The following is a 20,426-nucleotide window of genomic DNA, read 5'->3' as shown; positions in this document are numbered from 1 at the left end:
AGGGTAGTGTTAGTGCTAGGGGCCAGTGTAGTGTTAGTGTTAGGGGCCAGGGTAGTGTTAGTGCTAGGGGCCAGGGTAGTGTTAGGGGCCAGGGTAGTGTTAGTGTTAGGGGCCAGGGTAGTGTTATTGCTAGGGGTCAGGGTAGTGTTAGGGGCCAGAGTAGTGTTAGTGTGAGGGGCCAGGGTAGTGTTATGGGCCAGGGTAGTGTTAGTGTTAGGGGCCAGGGTAGTGTTAGGGGCCAGTGTAGTGTTAGTGTTAAGGGCCAGGGTAGTGTTAGTGTTAGGGGCCAGGGTAGTGTTAGTGTTAGGGGCCAGGGTAGTGTTAGTGTTAGGGGCCAGGGTAGTGTTAGTGTTAGGGGCCAGGGTAGTGTTAGGGGCCAGGGTAGTGTTAGTGCTAGGGGCCAGGGTAGTGTTAGGGGCCAGAGTAGTGTTAGTGCTAGGGGACAGGGTAGTGTTAGTGCTAGGGGCCAGGGTAGTGTTAGGGGCCAGAGTAGTGTTAGTGCTAGGGGCCAGGGTAGTATTAGGGGCCAGAGTAGTGTTAGTGCTAGGGGCCAGGATAGTGTTAGGGACCGTGTTAGTGTTAGGGGCCAGGGTAGTGTTAGTGCTAGGGGCCAGGGTAGTGTTAGGGGCCAGGGTAGTGTTAGTGTTAGGGGCCAGGGTAGTGTTAGTGCTAGGGGCCAGGGTAGTGTTAGGGGCCAGAGTAGTGTTAGTGTTAGGGGCCAGGGTAGTGTTAGTGTTAGGGGCCAGGGTAGTGTTAGTGTTAGGGGCCAGGGTAGTGTTAGTGTTAGGGGCCAGGGTAGTGTTAGTGTTAGGGGCCAGGGTAGTGTTAGTGCTAGGGGCCAGGGTAGTGTTAGGGGCCAGAGTAGTGTTAGTGCTAGGGGACAGGGTAGAGGTAGTGTAATCCAGCATAACTCTCCTTCTATTTCTCTGATTCATCTCAATCTCAGTGTTTCTCTTTGTCCTCTGTTGCTCTTTAACAGGAAGTGATAGACTTGTGTTTCCTGTTCTGTCCCCCCAGATCTCTGTGCCGACCTCTGGCGTGGTCGCCCTGACGGAGCGGCTGCTGGCCAATAGCGAGGTGAAGCTAGCCGGCCTGGGCGCTCGCGACAGTCTGAGGCTGGAGGCGGGGCTCTGTCTCTATGGCAACGACATTGATGAGAACACCACTCCAGTGGAGGGCAGCCTAGTGTGGACCATCGGTGATGACCTTTAACCCCTAGACCCTAACCCCATATCCCGATGGTTCTAGTGTGATGACTATGATTGGTGTTTTTAACACGCTGCGATCTGATTGGCCTGCGTAGGGAAGCGGCGTCGCCAGGCGAGAGACTTCCCCGGCGCTGACATCATCGTGCCCCAAATCAAGGCCAAGACCGCCAGGAAGAGGGTGGGGCTTGTGTCCGCCGGACCCCCTGTCAGAGGCCACACCCCCATCCTCAGCCCAGACGGAAAGGTTATAGGTCAGAGTCTCTCCCATGTCTACCTCCTCAAATACTATTAATGTATTTAGTTGATATTAGTTGATACTTGGAAGCCTCTAGGTTAAGTAGTCACTGTTTACAGTAAGTTGAACCTAGCACCACATGAAGTCATATTCCATGCATAAGTGAGAATGAATTGTAGTGGAAAATAAATCTGATGGACAGGACTGAAAGCCTTCCTGTTGTAATGATAAAACCACGGCAGGGGTGTTTATCATTACCAAAGGTAGAGGACAGGGGTGTTTGGAATGGCAAAAGGTGGAGAACGTAGGTTTATGAACAAAAGGCTGAACTCTGAAAAGCTGAAGCCAGTTGTCTCTAAAAATTGACAAATGTCACATGAAAGATCTTGAGTATGCTTTGATAATGTCCTTAAGTTTCTGCCACTCTACCTCAGAATGGTTCCCTGGTCAATGTTCAGGTCAGCAGGACTAACTAACAGTTACCAGTGACCTCTGACCTCCCCCTCAGCCCTGTCCTCTCGTCCCTCAGGTGAGGTCACCAGCGGCTGCCCCTCCCCCTGCCTGAAACAGAACATCGCTATGGGTTACGTGGAGGCGGCATTCAGTAAGAACGGAACGCCGGTGCAAGTGGAGGTCAGGAAGAAGGCTGTGAGCGCCGTCATTACCAAGATGCCGTTTGTGCCCACCAAGTACTACACTGGTGGCCAGTAGGGCTCTCTGTCTGGCTGCCTGTTTATCTGGCTGGCTGGCTGACTTTCCATCTGCTTGTATGTCTATGCACTGGAAAGTGGTCTGTGACCAATCAAACCATGGAATATGGGTGTATTTCTAAAGTATCTGGCCACTCTCTGTCTGGCAAACACTGCCCTCTTGTGTTTATTTTGAGTAGTGCAACTCAAACCACCCGAGGGAGTGCAAGGCCCTCAAGAAACCTTATTGTTGTGACAACTTGTGAGAATAATCTCAACGTTCAACTGCCAATACACCACCCAAGTACACATGCTACTCATGCTCTTCAAGATGTGGGTTTGGTCCTGGTTTTTATATCCATGGTTCTGCCTCTGAGGCTTCTCAATTATATTTGTGATGATTAGACCACCTGAACTTCTATGAAGGAGCTCTATGGTTTAAAGTACAGGACACAGAGACATTCACTGACTCAGTCTTTTTTACATTATGACGATGTTGAATCTGAACTTGACATTTTTGTTTAGGTGTTTACTAATGAATAGTTCCAAGGTGTAAAGTTTAAACCAATAAGACCAAACTAATTTCTCGAATATTCCAAATGGCTCTTTTGATATTGAATATTGCTTATATTGAGAGTTTATGGCACTGCACTAGTTGTGACGTAGCACTACACTAAGTGATGTCAGAAATGTAAAGACAGTGCTGAAACCGCACACTCAAGCTCTCGATGCTGGGTGATTTGATCAAACAGACGTTTCGGCCACTAATGCCTTTGTCTGAACGCTGTTTGATTAGACCACCCAGCATCGAGCTTATTCTTTTATCCAGTATATTTCACCCGTTACCGGTGTGCGTTTTCTTTTTTTTCTTAGCAGTGCAGGGCCAAATGTCTATCATTACCTTTTGTACTGGAGTCTACTAGTATCTTGTTTATAAAATGCTAACGCAGTAGACTTAATTATGTAAGATGACTTACATAACTTTAACGTGTTTGTTTCCCTTCACTACTGAAATTGCGTTTGAAAGATTTGAAATAAATCAGATGGATTGAACAATTAGTTTGGACTGCAACATAAGTAATTTCGAATGCCGTAAGTGCAGTTTTGTAGTTTTAGCAGATGCCATGATGTAAGCCATACATTTATGTGATGTACTAAAAATGTTTAACTTAAAATGTGTCTTAGATCATTATCCCCCACCTGATAAGTTTACACAATCCGGGTTATGCCAATTTAGCCTGAATTTGACGTAGCCTACGAATAACGGGTTGTGTGGGGCTATTTTGAGGTGAAAAGGACGCACACGTGGAACAGAAAGAAAAGCTAAAAAATTCAGGCAACGTGTTCTTTGAACTTTTGTACAGATACAACAAAACACGAGCCTTTGCACGAGCGGCAATGACAGGAAAGTTATCCAGAAAACGGCTGACAATGTTTGGTCGTATGGGAGTTGTAGTTTGATGAATATGCTGTTAAGCGAGGATTTGTCCGAATGTCCGTGCTACATACTACATAGTACATACTGCAACTCACACACTGCATAGAATACTATTTAGTACGTACTACTCCGCGAAAACATTTTTAATGCGGGATAAATTGTGAATACTACCCGACGCCATCCAGTGAGGGCTCGAGTGTTTATATTAGTCCTACATTACCCAGACTCCTCTGCTGTGTGTACAGGGAGGTGGAGCGTCCGGTCGGAAAGCGGTTACCGAGGAGAAGATGGTGGAATTTGCATTAGCAACGTGCTCGATACTCCGACCCAAACACTTTGAAAAATACCTTCCTTCTCAACCAGGTATTAGATATCGGTTACCCGGGGACAATCATAGATAATATATTATAAGCCGTTGGGGAAACCGAAGCTTTCCGACCAGGACAGCCCACTTCCAGCTCCTTTAGAAGACGAGCCTGAAACGCGGTGCTTGAAAACAGTGTGGGTTTGAGTTGGGGGTATTTATTTGTCATCTGGGGCAGCGTGATCTTGAGGACGGCCGTGTTGTCTTTGATCAAGCCATCGGACCGGCAACATGCCACGGAGCAAGAAAGGGAAGCGTGGTTCAAATAAGGGTAAGTTGGATAGATTAACGTATCTTGTGTAACTTTAGATAGATAGCGCTAATTGTTTAGCTTGTCAGCCAGCTTGTCCACAGACGATTGCCAACCGTGTTGAGTTTCCGCATTGGAAAGCTTGCCAGAAATTAGCTAACAGTTAGCTAGCTAACGACTAGCAAGAATTACGTCAAGCTGTTTCTTTGCTTCACTTTATCGATGCGAAGCCAGCAAGTCGGTTCCATATGGAACAACTAGCCGACTAGCTAGCCAAATAAGTGCCACTCCGACACTGATGTCTCATTGTATCCCTAGCCAGCTGTTCAGCTATGCTTTGCTGATGCAGTATGCGTGGGCTGCACAAATGTTATAACAATGTTTCATTGTTGGCGCTCCGTCAAGCTCACCACATCAAGATCACCAGTCATCAACGTGGCCCATGTCTAGTTAATCGTTAGTAGACACTGGCTGATCACAATTTCGCCATCTGTAGGCTGCTAGCTTGCTAACCTAGTCACAGCTACCTACTGGGGTTGTCCCCGGATCTAAAACTAGTCTTGTGAAAGGTAAAACGCTTGCCCCCCCCCATTCTTATTTTTAGACAGAATGTCAAAGTCACGCTTATGTGGACCGTAGTTCGTTCTTTGGTCACGACTCTAGACAGCGATAGTGTCCCTTTTTCACTTGACAGTTATTTGGTCAGATCGGGCAGTTTTGGGTTTGAATAGAGCATTCATTGTGCTGTGTGTGCGCTCCACTGTGTGGTAGTAAATTGCAGACACTGCGTGCATGTGCCCCGGTCGATTGGGCGTTCCGTCCGTTTCCGCACCGCCTCCGCCCGGTTGTAGGCTGACGTGGGCGGTGCACGTCACGTGTGGACTGTAGTACAGTAGGTCGAGCTGATCACGCTGACCTGACTCTGCCGGTGTCAGATATCCGCAGAGTAGCAGATATCCGCAGAGTAGCGGTGTGTGTGTTTGTGCGTGTGTGTGTGTGTGTGTGTGTGGGGGGGTTACTGTGAGGTTAGGGCAGTGAATGCTCTAGCTAGCTTTTGACACCGTTGGTGTCCGGCCACCTCCATGCTCTTTGCTGCTTGACAGGAACTCAGGAACTCACATTACAACTTCATGTTGCCAGCTCTGCCATGTTTGGGGACTTAGCAGATGTTTTTAAAATTGTCTTCCTCCATGGCCACACTGGCCTCCCACCTACCTATTTCTACCCCCCCTTCCAAACCCCCCAGGCTCTCTTCGACAGGAGGTGCTGCAACTGCAGCTGTCTGCCAAGACCACCCTGCCTTATAAAGGTAACCACAGATAAGAGGTTCACCCCCGCCTTCTTCACCCGCTTCTCCCCCCGGACATGTCCAGGTCCGCCTCCATCTTGGCTGGCTGTCCACCACTAGCCTGTTCCTGCTTGGGCATCGCTACCCCCCTAGCGCCAGTCCATTCATCCATCCATCCACTCCCATCTAACTCTACTTCAGCATTCTAGAACCCCGTCTTTACAATTCTAGAACCCTGTCCTCACCATTCCGGAACCCCCAGTTAACCACCCCAGACACCCAACTGTGTGTCCATCCTGTGTTCTCATGCATGGTTGTGTACATTATATACACCCTGATTCATGAGGGGTATGGTACAGAGACGGTGGTGTTTAGGACATGGTTCATCTCAAACTCCTCGTCATTATCTATGCCTACAGATGCGTGCGTGTGTGTGCGCGCGAGTGTACGTGCGCGTCTCATCTTCACCTCACTGTGCACTGTGGCTAGTCCTCAGTCCGGTGGGGGGGGTGTAGGGAGGGACACCCCGCCCGTCTCTCTCTCTAAAAAGTGACCTCAGCTCCTCCACCCTCCTCTGTGTCATGTCTGCCAAGCCAACCCCCTGACCTCACCTCTCCCAGTATAGAGGCTGGACTGAGTCTGCCTCCCTGCCTGGCCTCCCTGCCTGGCCTCCCTGCCCCCCCCCCAGTCTTAACCAGACCATCAACACAACCACCATTTGTCAGCTTGGCCTGTCCATCCTGCATGCACTGTGTTGGCTTATGTTTATCCCCCATTCATGTCTTTGTTCTCTATAGATGGTTGTTGATATATTATTCAGCAATGAATGTCTGATCTAGAATTTTACCTTCTCTTGAACATTGTACAAATGAAACAACGTAGCCTGACATTAGCTAGGCGTGTCTAGTGTACCGGTACTGGCCTAGGGACCATGAGCCTTTTTTGTACTCTGTATGACATTCTCAAAATGCAGAGAGCAACCTCAATAATATCTCAACCCCTTCCTGGGGCGTGACTGTAGATGGTTTGCAGAGTGATTGCCATACTGATGGTAGGTATTGTCTTGACACGTGACGGCACACACACACACACACACACACACACACACACACACTGCCCCCGCAGGGTCAAGGCTGATCACTGGGGCGTCATGTGACTATGATAAGGGCGTGTGATCAGCCAGCTGTGTGACCACCCTGCCTTTGTCTCTGGGGGGGGGGGGGGGGGACACCTGACGGTGAATCGGAAAAGGTTTCTGCATGAACAATGAAGACAATGGGAAGTCCCTCTAGTGCAGACAAAGTCTGTGGTATGTCGACCTCCTGGAGATGTCATCCTAAATGAGGTTAGCACAGCCAGGGGTTTAGCATGTGAAAGGCTGAGGGAGGTAGAGTGAAACTGTACAACCAAGGACAAGGCTGAGGATAACCTTTTCTATGACAGACCCCAGACAGGTTCATTCTCAGGTTCATGGAGATGTTCTGCTGGTGGGGGGGGGGGTTCATCCTGAGGCCTGGAATACACTAATGTGTGTTTGCATGGCTACATATTCCAACCGTGAGAACAGCCTGTGATTACACGGGCGCTTTGGGCATAAACACTACAACGCAGCGCCAGATTTCTCGCCCGAATACGCAGCTTGGGGCGTATTCTAAAGCCTCCGGATTTGAGGGTCCTTTTCGCCGGGGTAGTGGTATTGCTAGCTGCAAATGGAGAAAAATGTATGGTTTTTTTTGGCGAATATGCATTAGTATAATCCAGGCCTGAGTGTGGTGGGCCAGCTATGACTGACTGGGCTAAAATAGACGAGACTAACTTTGGCTTGTGCTGAGTTAAGTTGAGCTGGGCTAGGACTAGGTAGAGCTAAGGGCTACAGGTTATCCTAGGCTAAGCTTGGCTGGGATAGGCTAGGGGCTGAACTAAGCCAGGCTAGGTTGTGCTTGGCTAGACCCCTTTGGTATTTGGGAGTGTGTAGTGTTGGTGAGCCTGGGATGGGCTGAGCCTGGGATGGGTTTATGTAAAGCTAGCCTGTGTAGCGGGGCTAGGCTGTGTTGTAGGGCTAGGCTGTGTAGCGGGGCTAGGCTGTTAGCAGGGCTAGGCTGTATAAAGCTAGGCTGTGTAGCGGGGCTAGGCTGTATAAAGCTAGGCTGTGTAGCGGGGCTAGGCTGTGTAGCAGGGCTAGGCTGTGTAGCGGGGCTAGGCTATATAAAGCTAGGCTGTGTAGCGGGGCTAGGCTATATAAAGCTAGGCTGTGTAGCGGGGCTAGGCTGTGTAGCAGGGCTAGGCTGTGTAGCGGGGCTAGGCTATATAAAGCTTGGCTGTGTAGCGGGGCTAGGCTGTATAAAGCTAGGCTGTGTAGCGGGGCTAGGCTGTTAGCAGGGCTAGGCTGTGTAGCGGGGCTAGGCTATATAAAGCTAGGCTGTGTAGCATGCTAGGCTATATAAAGCTAGGTTGTGTAGCGGGGCTTGGCTGTATAAAGCTAGGCTGTGTAGCGGGGCTAGGCTGTTAGCAGGGCTAGGCTGTATAAAGCTAGGCTGTGTAGCGGGGCATGGCTGTATAAAGCTAGGCTGTGTAGCGGGGCTAGGCTATATAAAGCTAGGCTGTGTAGCGGGGCTAGGCTGTATAAAGCTAGGGTGTGTAGCGGGGCTAGGCTGTTAGCAGGGCTAGGCTGTGTAGCGGGGCTAGGCTGTATAAAGCTAGGCTGTGTAGCGGGGCTAGGCTATATAAAGCAAGGCTGTGTAGCGGGGCTAGGCTATATAAAGCTAGGCTGTGTAGCAGGGCTAGGCTGTATAAAGCTAGGTTGTGTAGCGGGGCTAGGCTGTATAAAGCTAGGCTGTGTAGCGGGGCTAGGCTGTTAGCAGGGCTAGGCTGTGTAGCGGGGCTAGGCTATATAAAGCAAGGCTGTGTAGCGGGGCTAGGCTATATAAAGCTAGGCTGTGTAGCAGGGCTAGGCTGTATAAAGCTAGGCTGTGTAGCGGGGCTAGGCTGTATAAAGCTAGGCTGTGTAGCGGGGCTAGGCTGTATAAAGCTAGGCTGTGTAGCGGGGCTTGGCTGTTAGCAGGGCTAGGCTGTGTAGCGGGGCTAGGCTGTATAAAGCTAGGCTGTGTAGCGGGGCTAGGCTGTATAAAGCTAGGTTGTGTAGCGAGGCTAGGCTGTATAAAGCTAGGCTGTGTAGCAGGGCTATGCTGTATAAAGCTAGGTTGTGTAGCGGGGCTAGGCTGTGCACGGCTAGCTGTGTTGTAGAACCAGCCTGCTGGCTCAGCACTTCTACTGTTGTCAGGATCACTGCACTACCAGGCTGGTCCTGTCCGGCCAGAGGCCAGTCATTGTGCTCTGATAGGTCAGCCAGGTCATGTCAGGGTGACCTGGAGGTCACAGCCTTCCAGAGCAACCTGGGAACTGTAGTCAACATGTGGTTAGACTAGAGGCACAGTAGTCTTTTCAAGCTCATGGCTGTGTGTATGGAGTCATCCAGCAATCATATCTGCAGATAATCGCTGAAAATATATGAGAATTCCCATAATGCTTCCTAGTCACCCAAAACCAATCATTAATGTGAGCCAATAGACTATATGCACAACTCCAGCACTTCCTTCTCCACACCGCTGGCCTGTTTCTGTATGCACAACTCCAGTACTTCCTGAAATTAGACATGCTTCTCTATTTCCCGTCCTTCACTATTGGATGAAGTGATTAATCAGGTGTGCATGACTGCAGCACAAAGATCAGGCACACCTGAATAATCATTTCATCCAATAGTGTAGGACAGGAAATAAAGAAGCATGTCTAATTTCAGGAAGTACTGGAGTTGTGCATACAGAAACAGGCCAGCGGTGTGGAGACCTTACTAAGTGTCTGAGACAGATGCAACAAATGCCACCTGACTGCAATGTACGCCAGGTTAAAAATACCTTGTTGGGGAAGCAAAGTAAAACGTTTCAACGTGCGCGCGCACACACACACAGACACACACACACACACACACACACACACACACACACACACACTCACTCTCACTCTCTGCTTTTTCCATAGACTCCCTCTCTCTCCCATACTCCTGCCCCAGACAGTCCCAGGCAGCCCGTCCTCCTGTGTGTGTGGTGTGTGTTGTGTGTGCGTGTGCGTGTACGTGCGTGGCTCAAGCCGAGGCAGGAGGCTGGTCCTCTCTTCTCTGGCTCAGGAGAGGGAGGGGCTCATGTGCTCACTGCCTGGGTTATCTGCGAAGTCATGTTGCGCTACCTAGGCACACACACGCATGCACACACACACCCACACAGTTTTGTTTACATACTGATCAAGTAAATAAAGAGGGAGAAAATAAGAAAATGAGGAAACTTTTTAACCAGACCTAAAACAGCTGTACCAGTTGTACCGCAAAAAAACAACAACCTTGGTATCGACAGATGAGGCCCATGGACGATTGGTGAGCGGTATCAGCAACATAAAATGTTATTGGGGGGGCATCCCTAGTGTGTGTGTGTGTGCACACGTGTGTGTGTGTGCACACGTGTGTGTGTGTGTGTGTGTGTGTGTGTGTGTAGCTGGCAGCAGCACACGTGAACGGCATTCCCAGTTTAGCTGTGTGTGTGAGAGGAGGGGAGAGAGAATTGCCTGAGGACGGACACTCTATATAAGGAGAGGATTCTGGGATAGGGTTACTGATGGGCTCAGACAGCTGAGCTACTGACCACACACGTGCACACACACACACACACACACGCTCTCACACACACACACTCACGACACACACACGCTCACACACACACACACACACACACGCTCACACACGCACACACACCCCTAACCTCCCCCCCTCTCTCTCTCTCAGCAGGTAGGAATGGGGTGAAGGGCGAGTCTGGCGCTAGTGATGATGACCTGGCGTCTGACGTTCTGAGTCACTACAGCAGCGCCAGCGACACGGCCTCCGTGCTGGAGGAGGGGCCAGGTGGGGAACGCAACACACTCACACACACACACTCTCTCTCTCTCTCTCTCTCTCTCTCTCTCTCTCTCTCTCTCTCTCTCTCTCTGTCTCTCACACACACACACACACTCTCACACACACTCTCACACACACTCTCACACACACTCTCACACACACTCTCACACACACACACACACACACACACACACACACAGTCACAATGACACACGCACTCACACACTCACAATCACACGCACATACTTCTGCACCTATTGACTCACTGACAAAAGAAAAGTGCCATTCAGACAATTGAAAGTGTGTGCGTGTGTGTGTGGTTCAGGAGCAGAGCCCGTGGATGAGCAGACAGCCCAGGAGGAGACGGAGGACAAGCTGAAGCAGTGCATCGACAACCTGATGGACAAGAGGTGACTCCGCCCTCTGTCTCAAAGACACACATGCAAGACATCTCAGGCCATGTACACCCCCCCCCTTTATTCATACTCCCACATATTAATACTCCCCATATTAATACTCCCCGTCTCCCCCTCCCATATTAATACTCCCTGTCTCCCCCCCCCCCCTCCATATTAATACTCCCTATCCCCCCCTCCATACTAATACTCCCTGCCCCCCCCCCCCATATTAATACTCCCTGTCCCCCCCCCATATTAATACTCCCTGCCCCCCCCCCCCCTCCATATTAATACTCCCTGTCCCCCCCCATATTAATACTCCCTGCCCTGCCCCCCAACCATATTAATACTCCCCGTCTCCCCCTGCAGTGCTAAGACCCGGCTGGCGGCCCTGGAGTCCCTCAGACAGGCCTTCTCCTCCAGGGTGCTCCAGGACTTCCTGCTGGAGCGACGCCTCACCGTCAGCGACTGTCTGGAGAGGAGCCTGCGCAAAGGTCAGCCGGGGGTCGCGCTCACGCGTCTGGGAGTGGTTAATACCGGCAGACACCAGCCAGGTTGTAGTTACGTGAGACATCTCCGTTGAAAATCGTCGCTAGAGCAGTGCTGAAAATCAACATCACCAATCAGAACCACTCTCTACTAATCGCAACCACTATCTACCAATCACAACCACTATCTACCAATCACAACCACTATCTACCAATCACAACCACCATCTACCAATCACAACCACTATCTACCCAATCACAACCACTCTCTACCAATCACAACCACTCTCTACCAATCACAACCACTCTCTACCAATCACAACCACTATCTACCAATCACAACCACTATCTACCCAATCAGAACCACTCTCTACCAATCACAACCACTATCTACCAATCACAACCACTATCTACCAATCACAACCACTATCTACCAATCACAACCACTATCTACCAATCACAACCACTATCTACCAATCACAACCACTATCTACCAATCACAACCACTCTCTACCAATCACAACCACTCTCTACCAATCACAACCACTCTCTACCAATCACAACCACTCTCTACCAATCACAACCACTCTCTACCAATCACAACCACTATCTACCAATCACAACCACTATCTACCAATCAGAACCACTCTCTACCAATCACAACCACTATCTACCAATCACAACCACTCTCTACCAATCACAACCACTCTCTACCAATCACAACCACTCTCTACCAATCACAACCACTATCTACCAATCACAACCACCATCTACCAATCACAACCACTCACAACCACTATCTACCAATCACAACCACTATCTACCAATCACAACCACTATCTACCAATCACAACCACTATCTACCAATCACAACCACCATCTACCAATCACAACCACTATCTACATGTCCAATAAGACGGCAGCAACATTTCACCGTGAATGTACACTGTACATTACATTTCAGGAAATGAAGAATCTGTTATGTCCTCCAAACAAACTGGAGTGGAGAACCAAAAGAACATTCACCGCCCCGTTAGGAAGGAGCGCCCTAAAGGACCAGCCTCCCCACCCAGCTGAGGGCAGCGCAGAGCCTGGACTCTGATAAACCTACCGCTTTAAAAAGGCCTTTGACTGTTTTTTTAAAATAAAGTGCGTTACAAATAAAATGTATTATTATTATTGGTTCTGCAATGCCGGTTTCCACCCACTTCTAGCGACTGAATCTGGACAGATGTCTTGAGTGTGTAGTTGAGCGCAGCGTTCGGAGCCTGACCCGTGAGTCCAGCCGGTTTGTGGAACTAAGCGTCCTGTTTGTAGAGTACGAGCTGCTGCGCTCAGGAAAAAGATCCAGGGTCCCTATGGGTAACCACAACCTGAAGAGATTCAGGAAATCCTTTGTCCTCTTGTCCATCAATCTCTTGAATGAGGGTAAATGAATAGTTCACTGGGGTAGTGGATGCACTTGATGATGATGTCAATCACACTGCCCTTTCTCATGTATTATATGTTTCTGTATATGTGTCGATTTGCAGTTCGGCCAATAGCCCAAGACTAATCTCCTTCAGGCAATAAAAGGTTACTTACTTCCTTCCTTCCTTGTCCCTCCTAGGGGGTCCGGAGGAGCAGGCGGGGGCCGCCACGTTGTTTGCCCTGCTGTGCATCCAGCTGGGGGGAGGGTCCGAGGGCGAGGAGGGCTTCAGGATGCTCCGCCCCGTCCTCAGCGCCATCCTGATTGACGGCTGCGCCAGCTTCACCGCCAGACAGAGCGTGAGTGACCGCCCCTTCCCCGGCCAATCAGATCCGCCTCACGGGCCCGCTCCACCAATCAGATCCACCTCACTGGCCCGCTCCACCAATCAGATCTGTGCCTCCCAGTGGTGGATGAAAATTGTTGATGGTGATGATGATGATGACATCAGGTCCGGCTCAGTATTTCCCCTAGGGTTTTTTCAGGGGGGGTGGTAGGAGTTGGGGGGGTGTTGTCGCGGGGGGGCGTGTACAGTGTCGTCATACGTAAGGTGTTTGTTAGTATCGTTGCATTTCCCTTCACTGAGATGAAATGACACAAATGCACATAACCTGGGTAAATGAATATCATCATCAGGTCGTTCACAGACGGGGCCTCCCATCTTTGTCTCCAGTTACCCTGGTTTTTCACATGCCTCTGTAATATGAACTTTAGAAACTTCTTTAGAAACGAAATAGCTTCCCCACTTGCTCCAGCACGCATGCACACAGCGCGGAAACTGGCTATTGTCTGTCTGTAGGCTACACTCGCGGCTCACATTCTCTACGCTACGATCGGCGTCCATCATATTCTAAGTCATCTTCTATATCCTCAAAATCTGATAAATATTCAGCCATATTGCACACAATATTCCAGGCACCAACAAGCCGATCGTAGTGTAGAGAATGTGAGCCGTGAGTGTAGCCTACAGAGTAACGGAGAATAGCTAGTCTGCGCGCTGTGCGCATGCGTGCTGGAGCAAGTAGGGAAGCTATTTCGTTTCTAAAGACGTTTCTAAAGTTCATATTACAGAGGCAGGTGGTGTGTTATTATAGTTCCTGTGTGTGTCTGTGTGTAACGGTGGTGTGTTATTATAGTTCGTGTGGATCTGTGTAACGGTGGTGTGTTATTATAGTTCATGTGTGGATCTGTGTAACGGTGGTGTGTGTTATTATAGTTCATGTGTGTGTCTGTGTGTAACGGTGGTGTGTTATTATAGTTCATGTGTGGATCTGTGTAACGGTGGTGTGTTATTATAGTTCATGTGTGTGTCTGTGTGTAACGCTGGTGTGTTATTATAGTTCATGTGTGGATCTGTGTAACGGTGGTGTGTTATTATAGTTCATGTGTGGATCTGTGTAACGGTGGTGTGTTATTATAGTTCATGTGTGTGTCTGTGTGTAACGCTGGTGTGTTATTATAGTTCATGTGTGTGTCTGTGTAACGCTGGTGTGTCTCTGGTCTGCAGTGTGCCAGGGCTCTCGGGGTGTGCTGCTATGTGTCTGCTGCTGATGAGGGAGAGGTGAGGACCGACCACACACACACACACAGATACATTACAAAATCTCATCTTCATAGATAGTCTTATAAAGCTGAATCCAGTCTTTATTTAGTTTGAGTGCAGACACACACCCTGGTGATCTGTCTGTCTGTGGCAGAGCTGGTGAAGAATGATGTTAACATTCAACTGACGGTCTCCCCATCTCTCTCTCCTTCCATCTACCTTTCTCTCCGTTCCACCCCTCTCTCCCTCCCTTCCTCTCTCCCTCCGTCCCTCTCTCTCTTTCTCCCTCCCTCCCCCTCTCTCCCTCCCCCTCCCTCCCTCCCCCTCTCTCCCCTCCCCCTCTCTCCCTCCCTCCCCCTCTCTCCCTCCCTCCCCCTCTCTCCCTCCCTCCCCCTCTCTCCCTCCCTCTCTCCCTCCCTCCCCTCCCTCTCTCTCCCTCCCCCCCTCCCTCCCTCTCTCCCCCCCTCCCTCCCTCCCTCTCTCCCCCCCTCCCCCTCTCTCTCCCTCTCCCTCCCCCTCTCTCTCCCTCCCACTCTCTCTCCCTCCCTCTCTCCCTCCCTCTCTCCCTCTCTCTCTCTCTCCCTCCCTCTCTCCCTCCCCCTCTCTCCCTCCCCCTCTCTCCCTCTCTCTCTCCCTCCCTCTCTCTCTCTCCCTCTCTCCCTCCCTCCCTCTCTCCCTCCCTCTCTCTCTCCTTCCCTCTCTCCCTCCCTCCCTCCCCTCCTCCCTCCCACTCTCCCTGCCAGGACCTGGTCAAGTCTCTGAGTCACCTGGAGAGCGTGTTCATGGCGTCGTACCCCAACAGAGAGGGCGCCCTCCCCACGCCCAAACCTGGCGCCGCGGGGCTCCACGCCGCCGCCCTGCAGGCCTGGGCTCTGCTCGTCACCCTCTGCCCCGCCTCCCGCCTCCACGTGCTGCTAGACCTGTGAGACACACTCACTCACACACACATACACACACACACACACTCAATCACACACTCGCACGCACACACACTCGCACGCACACACACTCGCACACACACTCGCACGCACTCGCACGCACACGCACACACACTCACACACACTCACGCACACACACTCACACACGCACACGCACACACAGGTCTGGGGAAGGGAGTAATATCTGTGTAAATGTGTCTCCCTCCCTCAGTCACCTCCCCAAGCTGCAGGCGTGTCTGGAGAGCAGTGACGTCAACTACAGGATAGCAGTGGGAGAGACCATCGCCCTGCTGGTGGAGCTGGGGAGAGACATCGACAGGGTGGGTGCACATTTCAAGGAATTTCATTCATCGATAACTGTTAACCTTAACAAACGATAGTCGATTAATTGATAAGAACGTCCCGCGCCGGACTGCGCTTTGCTCGCTTCATTTTTGTGTCTTTCTTCTGCTGTATTGTAGAAATTTCCCAGCATCCCAATTATCCTTCACTACATGGCGGGGCGCCCTCATGTGCAGTCAGACCCTAAATCATGATTACATTTCACACAACTCCCGTTGATAACGACAAAACGTTTGTTCAAAAAAGTTCTGTTCCAATAACAAGCAGTTAATCGAGTAACCAAATCTTACTTGAGTAAATTCTTATCGGCAATTAATCGATAGTCGATTAACTGTTAACATCCCTTGTACCCGCAACACACCACTCCAGACGGCCCGGTCAGTGGGGCACTGGGCAGGGAGGTGGAGACTACCTCTGACGTGTGTGTTTGTGTGTGTTTGTGTGTGTGTGTGTGTGTGTGTGTGTGTGTGTGTTAGGATTTTGAGTACGAGGACAGCGACGGCCTGTGCGAGTGTCTGAAGGGTCTGGCGACGGACGGGAACAAGCACCGCGCCAAGAACGACCGCAGGAAACAGCGCTCCATCTTCAGGGAGGTGCTGAACTACATAGAGGTGGGGCACAAACCTGGCAACCCGCGCACTCCAACCTGGCAACCCGCATACAAACCTGGCAACCCGAGCACACAAACCTGGCAACTTGAACTCTGCCCCCGACCCGGGTCTTGTAACGTTCAAAATGATCCCCCGCCGAATGTTTGGAGCCGTGTAGAAGACATGTTTCTGACGGCCGGATGGTGGTGATGCTTTTCCATGTCTCCCCCCCCCCCCCCCTCCTCTCTGTCTGCAGAACGACGACTTCCTGGAAGAGAAGATCCGCTTCGGCATGGAGGGCGTCTACATCGACAGCTGGACCAGGAGGAGGATCTACGACGCCTTCAAAGAGGTCCTGGAGTCCGGGGTCAGACACCACCTACAGGTCAGCTGCTGCAGGGGTTTGACCTGCGGGACTCTCAGGACTGATCACGTCTCATTTCCATATCCTGAGAGACCCGCCTCTCCTTAAACACTCAAAAAGACACAAATAGGACTTTTAGATTGCAAACATTTTTCGCATAAGTCAATGGAGTTTAACATAGAGAAAATTAGCATTCATATGAAACTTAAAGGATGAGCAGTTCTCTGGAGAGGACCAGGCCTGACCCTGTCCTCCTCTCCCCCCAGTTCAACCCCCTGCTGAGGGACATCTTCGGCCTGGGGGCCCCCCTCATCCTGGACGCTGCCGTCAAGGCCAGTAAGATCTCCCGCTTCGAGAAGGTGAACTACCCCACGCTCATTAGAACTTCTGGCCCACGCTTTAGAACATCTGTGTGTGTGTCATGTAAAGGTGTGTGTGTCATGTAAAGGTGTTTGTGTGTCATGTAAGTGTGTGTGTGTTTTTGTCATGTAAAGGTATGTGTGTGTGTGTCATGTAAAGTTGTGTGTGTCATGTTAAAGGGTGTGTCATGTAAAGATGCGTGTGTCATGTAAAGGTGTTTGTGTGTGTGTGTGTGTGTGTGTGTGGGAGTGTGTGTTTCATGTAAAGGTGTGTGTGTGTCATGTAAAGGTGAGTGAGTGAGTGTGTGAGAGAGATATGTCAAGGTGTGTGTCACTACCCTGGTGTAAATGTGGTTGTCTCTCTCCTCACAGCATCTGTTCAACTCTGCTGCCTTCAAGGCCAGGACTAAGATCAGGAACAAGGTCAGGGACAAGCGCGCTGACGTGATGTGAGAAGGGGACAGGACGCAGAGAAGGGGACAGGACGGAGAGAAGGGGACAAGGATGTAGAGAAGAGGACAAGGACGGAGAGAAGAGGACAAGGACGGAGAGAAGAGGACGAGGGGAATGGAGGCAAGAAAGAGGGGAGGAATGGAGGAGGAGTTCAGGTCCTGGGCCGTCACATGAAGGATGGGAGCTCATGAATCCTGGCTTCCATGGATCTGCTCTGATGGACCTCACCCCCCAGAACCCTCTCACCCCCCAGAACCCTCTCACCCCCCAGAACCTTCTCACCCCCCAGAACCTCTCACCCCCCAGAACCCTCTCACCCCCCAGAACCTTCTCACCCCCCAGAACCCTCTCACCCCCCAGAACCCTCTCACCCCCCAGAACCCTCTCACCCCCCAGAACCCTCTCATCCCCCAGAACCTTCTCACCCCCCAGAACCCTCTCACCCCCCAGAACCTTCTCACCCCCCAGAACCCTCTCACCCCCCAGAACCCTCTCACCCCCCCCAGAACCTTCTCATCCCCCAGAACCTTCTCACCCCCCAGAACCCTCTCACCCCCCAGAACCCTCTCACCCCCCAGAACCCTCTCACCCCCCAGAACCTTCTCACCCCCCAGAACCCTCTCACCCCCCAGAACCTTCTCATCCCCCAGAACCTTCTCACCCCCCAGAACCCTCTCACCCCCCAGAACCCTCTCACCCCCCAGAACCCTCTCACCCCCCAGAACCCTCTCACCCCCCAGAACCTTCTCATCCCCCAGAACCTTCTCACCCCCCAGAACCCTCTCACCCCCCAGACCCTCTCACCCCCCAGAACCCTCTCACCCCCCAGAACCCTCTCACCCCCCAGACCCCTCTCACCCCCCAGACCCCTCTCACCCCCCAGAACCCTCTCACCCCCCAGAACCCTCTCACCCCCCAGAACCCTCTCACCCCCCAGAACCCTCTCACCCCCCAGAACCCTCTCACCCCCCAGAACCCTCTCACCCCCCAGAACCCTCTCACCCCCCAGAACCCTCTCACCCCCCGGAACCCTCTCACCCCCCGGAACCCTCTCATCCCCCGGAACCCTCTCACCCCCCGGAACCCTCTCACCCCCCGGAACCCTCTCACCCCCCAGAACCCTCTCACCCCCCAGAACCCTCTCACCCCCCAGAACCCTCTCACCCCCCAGAACCCTCTCACCCCCCAGAACCCTCTCATCCCCCAGAACCCTCTCACCCCCCAGAACCCTCTCACCCCCCAGAACCTTCTCACCCCCCAGAACCTCTCACCCCCTAGAACCCTCTCACCCCCCAGAACCCTCTCACCCCCCAGAACCCTCTCACCCCCCAGAACCCTCTCATCCCCCAGAACCCTCTCATCCCCCAGAACCCTCTCACCCCCCAGAACCCTCTCACCCCCCAGAACCCTCTCACCCCCCAGAACCCTCTCACCCTCCAGAACCCTCTCACCCCCCAGAACCCTCTCACCCCCCAGAACCCTCTCACCCCCCAGAACCCTCTCACCCCCCAGAACCCTCTCACCCCCCAGAACCTCTCACCCCCCAGAACCCTCTCACCCCCCAGAACCCTCTCACCCCCTCTCACCCCCCAGAACCCTCTCACCCCCCAGAACCTTCTCACCCCCCAGAACCCTCTCACCCCCCAGAACCCTCTCACCCCAGAACCCTCTCACCCCAGAACCTCTCCTGTCCCAGAACCCTCTCACCCCCCAGAACCCTCTCACCCCCCAGAACCCTCTCACCCCCCAGAACCCTCTCACCCCCCAGAACCCTCTCACCCCCCAGAACCTCTCCAGTCCCAGAACCCTCTCACCCCCCAGAACCCTCTCACCCCCCAGAACCCTCTCACCCCCCCCAGAACCTTCTCACCCCCCAGAACCTTCTCACCCCCCAGAACCCTCTCACCCCCCAGAACCCTCTCACCCCCCCCAGAACCTTCTCACCCCCCCCAGAACCTTTAACCCCCCAGAACCCTCTCACCCCCCAGAACCTCTCACCCCCCAGAACCCTCTCACCCCCCAGAACCTCTCACCCCCCAGAACCCTCTCACCCCCCAGAACCTTCTCACCCCCCAGAACCTCTCACCCCCCAGAACCTCTCACCCCCCAGAACCCTCTCACCCCCCAGAACCCTCTCACCCCCCAGAACCTCTCACCCCCCAGAACCTCTCCAGTCCCAGAATCCTTTCAGAAAACTAGTCAGGGCTATCACTACAGTTTCTGCTATAGTATTATATAGTTACTATACAGAAGTATTATAAAGTTACTATACAGACCTATCCTGCCTTCTCATCCCTCTCTCCCCCAAAGGACCCCTGCCAGGCTGCTGCCAAACCAAGCAACGTTGAGAAACGATGCAGATGTGTTTATTTAGTGTGAGCGTGGGTTTTATTTTCAGTTCTTATGCAACACCACAGAATAAAATGACAAAACCTTGCGGGAAGCCTGAGAATGAAACTGGGCTTTGTATTAATGATATTTTTGGAGGAACATCGAACAACGCTTTTTTGATAAAAAAAAAGAAAAAGAAAAGAAAGAAAGAAAATAATTATCCTTTCTAATTTATTGAAAGTCGGGAGAAGAACAATCCAGGATTTTATAAAACACTGTTTAATTATGGGAAGAAACGACAAAATAAACCAGATTTGTAGTTTTTAATGTATATTTTTATGCAGGTTGGTTGTGAATAGCCTCTACTTTTATTATATCTATCCTCCTACATATGAACCGTGGAGGGTGTTGGAGCAGGGGCAGATCATGACATGGTTGTTCAGGGGCAGATCATGACATGGTTGTTCAGGGGCAGATCATGACATGGTTGTTCAGGGGCAGATCATGACATGGTTGTTCAGGGGCAGATCATGACATGGTTGTTCAGGGGCAGATCATGACATGGTTGTTCAGGGGCAGATCATGACATTGTTGTTCAGGGGCAGATCATGACATGGTTGTTCAGGGACACTTCTGTGATTTTATCAACTTGAAATGCAGCGCTGCGTTGATTACCCTAAAGGGTACGTTTCATAGGTCGCTAATTTAAATAAAATGTAATGTGGAGTAATAAACGCTATA

At 51.5% G+C, this 20,426-nt stretch overlaps 2 protein-coding genes across 2 annotated transcripts in view; both read left to right on the top strand.

Annotated features, from left to right (window-relative positions):
• amt (aminomethyltransferase) overlaps window positions 1–3,247 on the top strand; it is an 8,381-nt gene extending 5,134 nt beyond the window's left edge. Inside the window, exons 7-9 of the mRNA XM_084445929.1 lie at window positions 1,018–1,198; window positions 1,304–1,459; window positions 1,973–3,247. Coding sequence (XP_084302055.1) covers window positions 1,018–1,198; window positions 1,304–1,459; window positions 1,973–2,154 — 519 coding nt within the window. The 3' untranslated portion in view covers window positions 2,155–3,247. The remainder of the gene's footprint in view (window positions 1–1,017; window positions 1,199–1,303; window positions 1,460–1,972) is intronic.
• A 679-nt stretch (window positions 3,248–3,926) lies between these two features.
• ifrd2 (interferon-related developmental regulator 2) lies at window positions 3,927–17,695 on the top strand. Its single transcript, XM_084445213.1, has 12 exons — window positions 3,927–4,205; window positions 10,301–10,417; window positions 10,737–10,821; window positions 11,179–11,303; window positions 12,907–13,064; window positions 14,273–14,326; window positions 15,052–15,230; window positions 15,458–15,566; window positions 16,065–16,199; window positions 16,435–16,563; window positions 16,809–16,901; window positions 17,274–17,695. The coding sequence occupies exons 1-12, from the start codon at window positions 4,166–4,168 to the stop codon at window positions 17,352–17,354; spliced, it is 1,305 nt and encodes a 434-aa protein (XP_084301339.1). The 5' UTR covers window positions 3,927–4,165; the 3' UTR covers window positions 17,355–17,695.
• Window positions 17,696–20,426: the final 2,731 nt, after the last annotated feature.

Source organism: Borostomias antarcticus, assembly GCF_949987555.1.
Source record: "Borostomias antarcticus genome assembly, chromosome: 11".
In the NCBI taxonomy this organism is placed as follows: Eukaryota; Metazoa; Chordata; class Actinopteri; order Stomiiformes; family Stomiidae; genus Borostomias; species Borostomias antarcticus.
The sequence above is the reverse complement of the archived record's forward strand: the minus strand, read 5'-3'. Positions and strand labels throughout refer to the sequence as shown.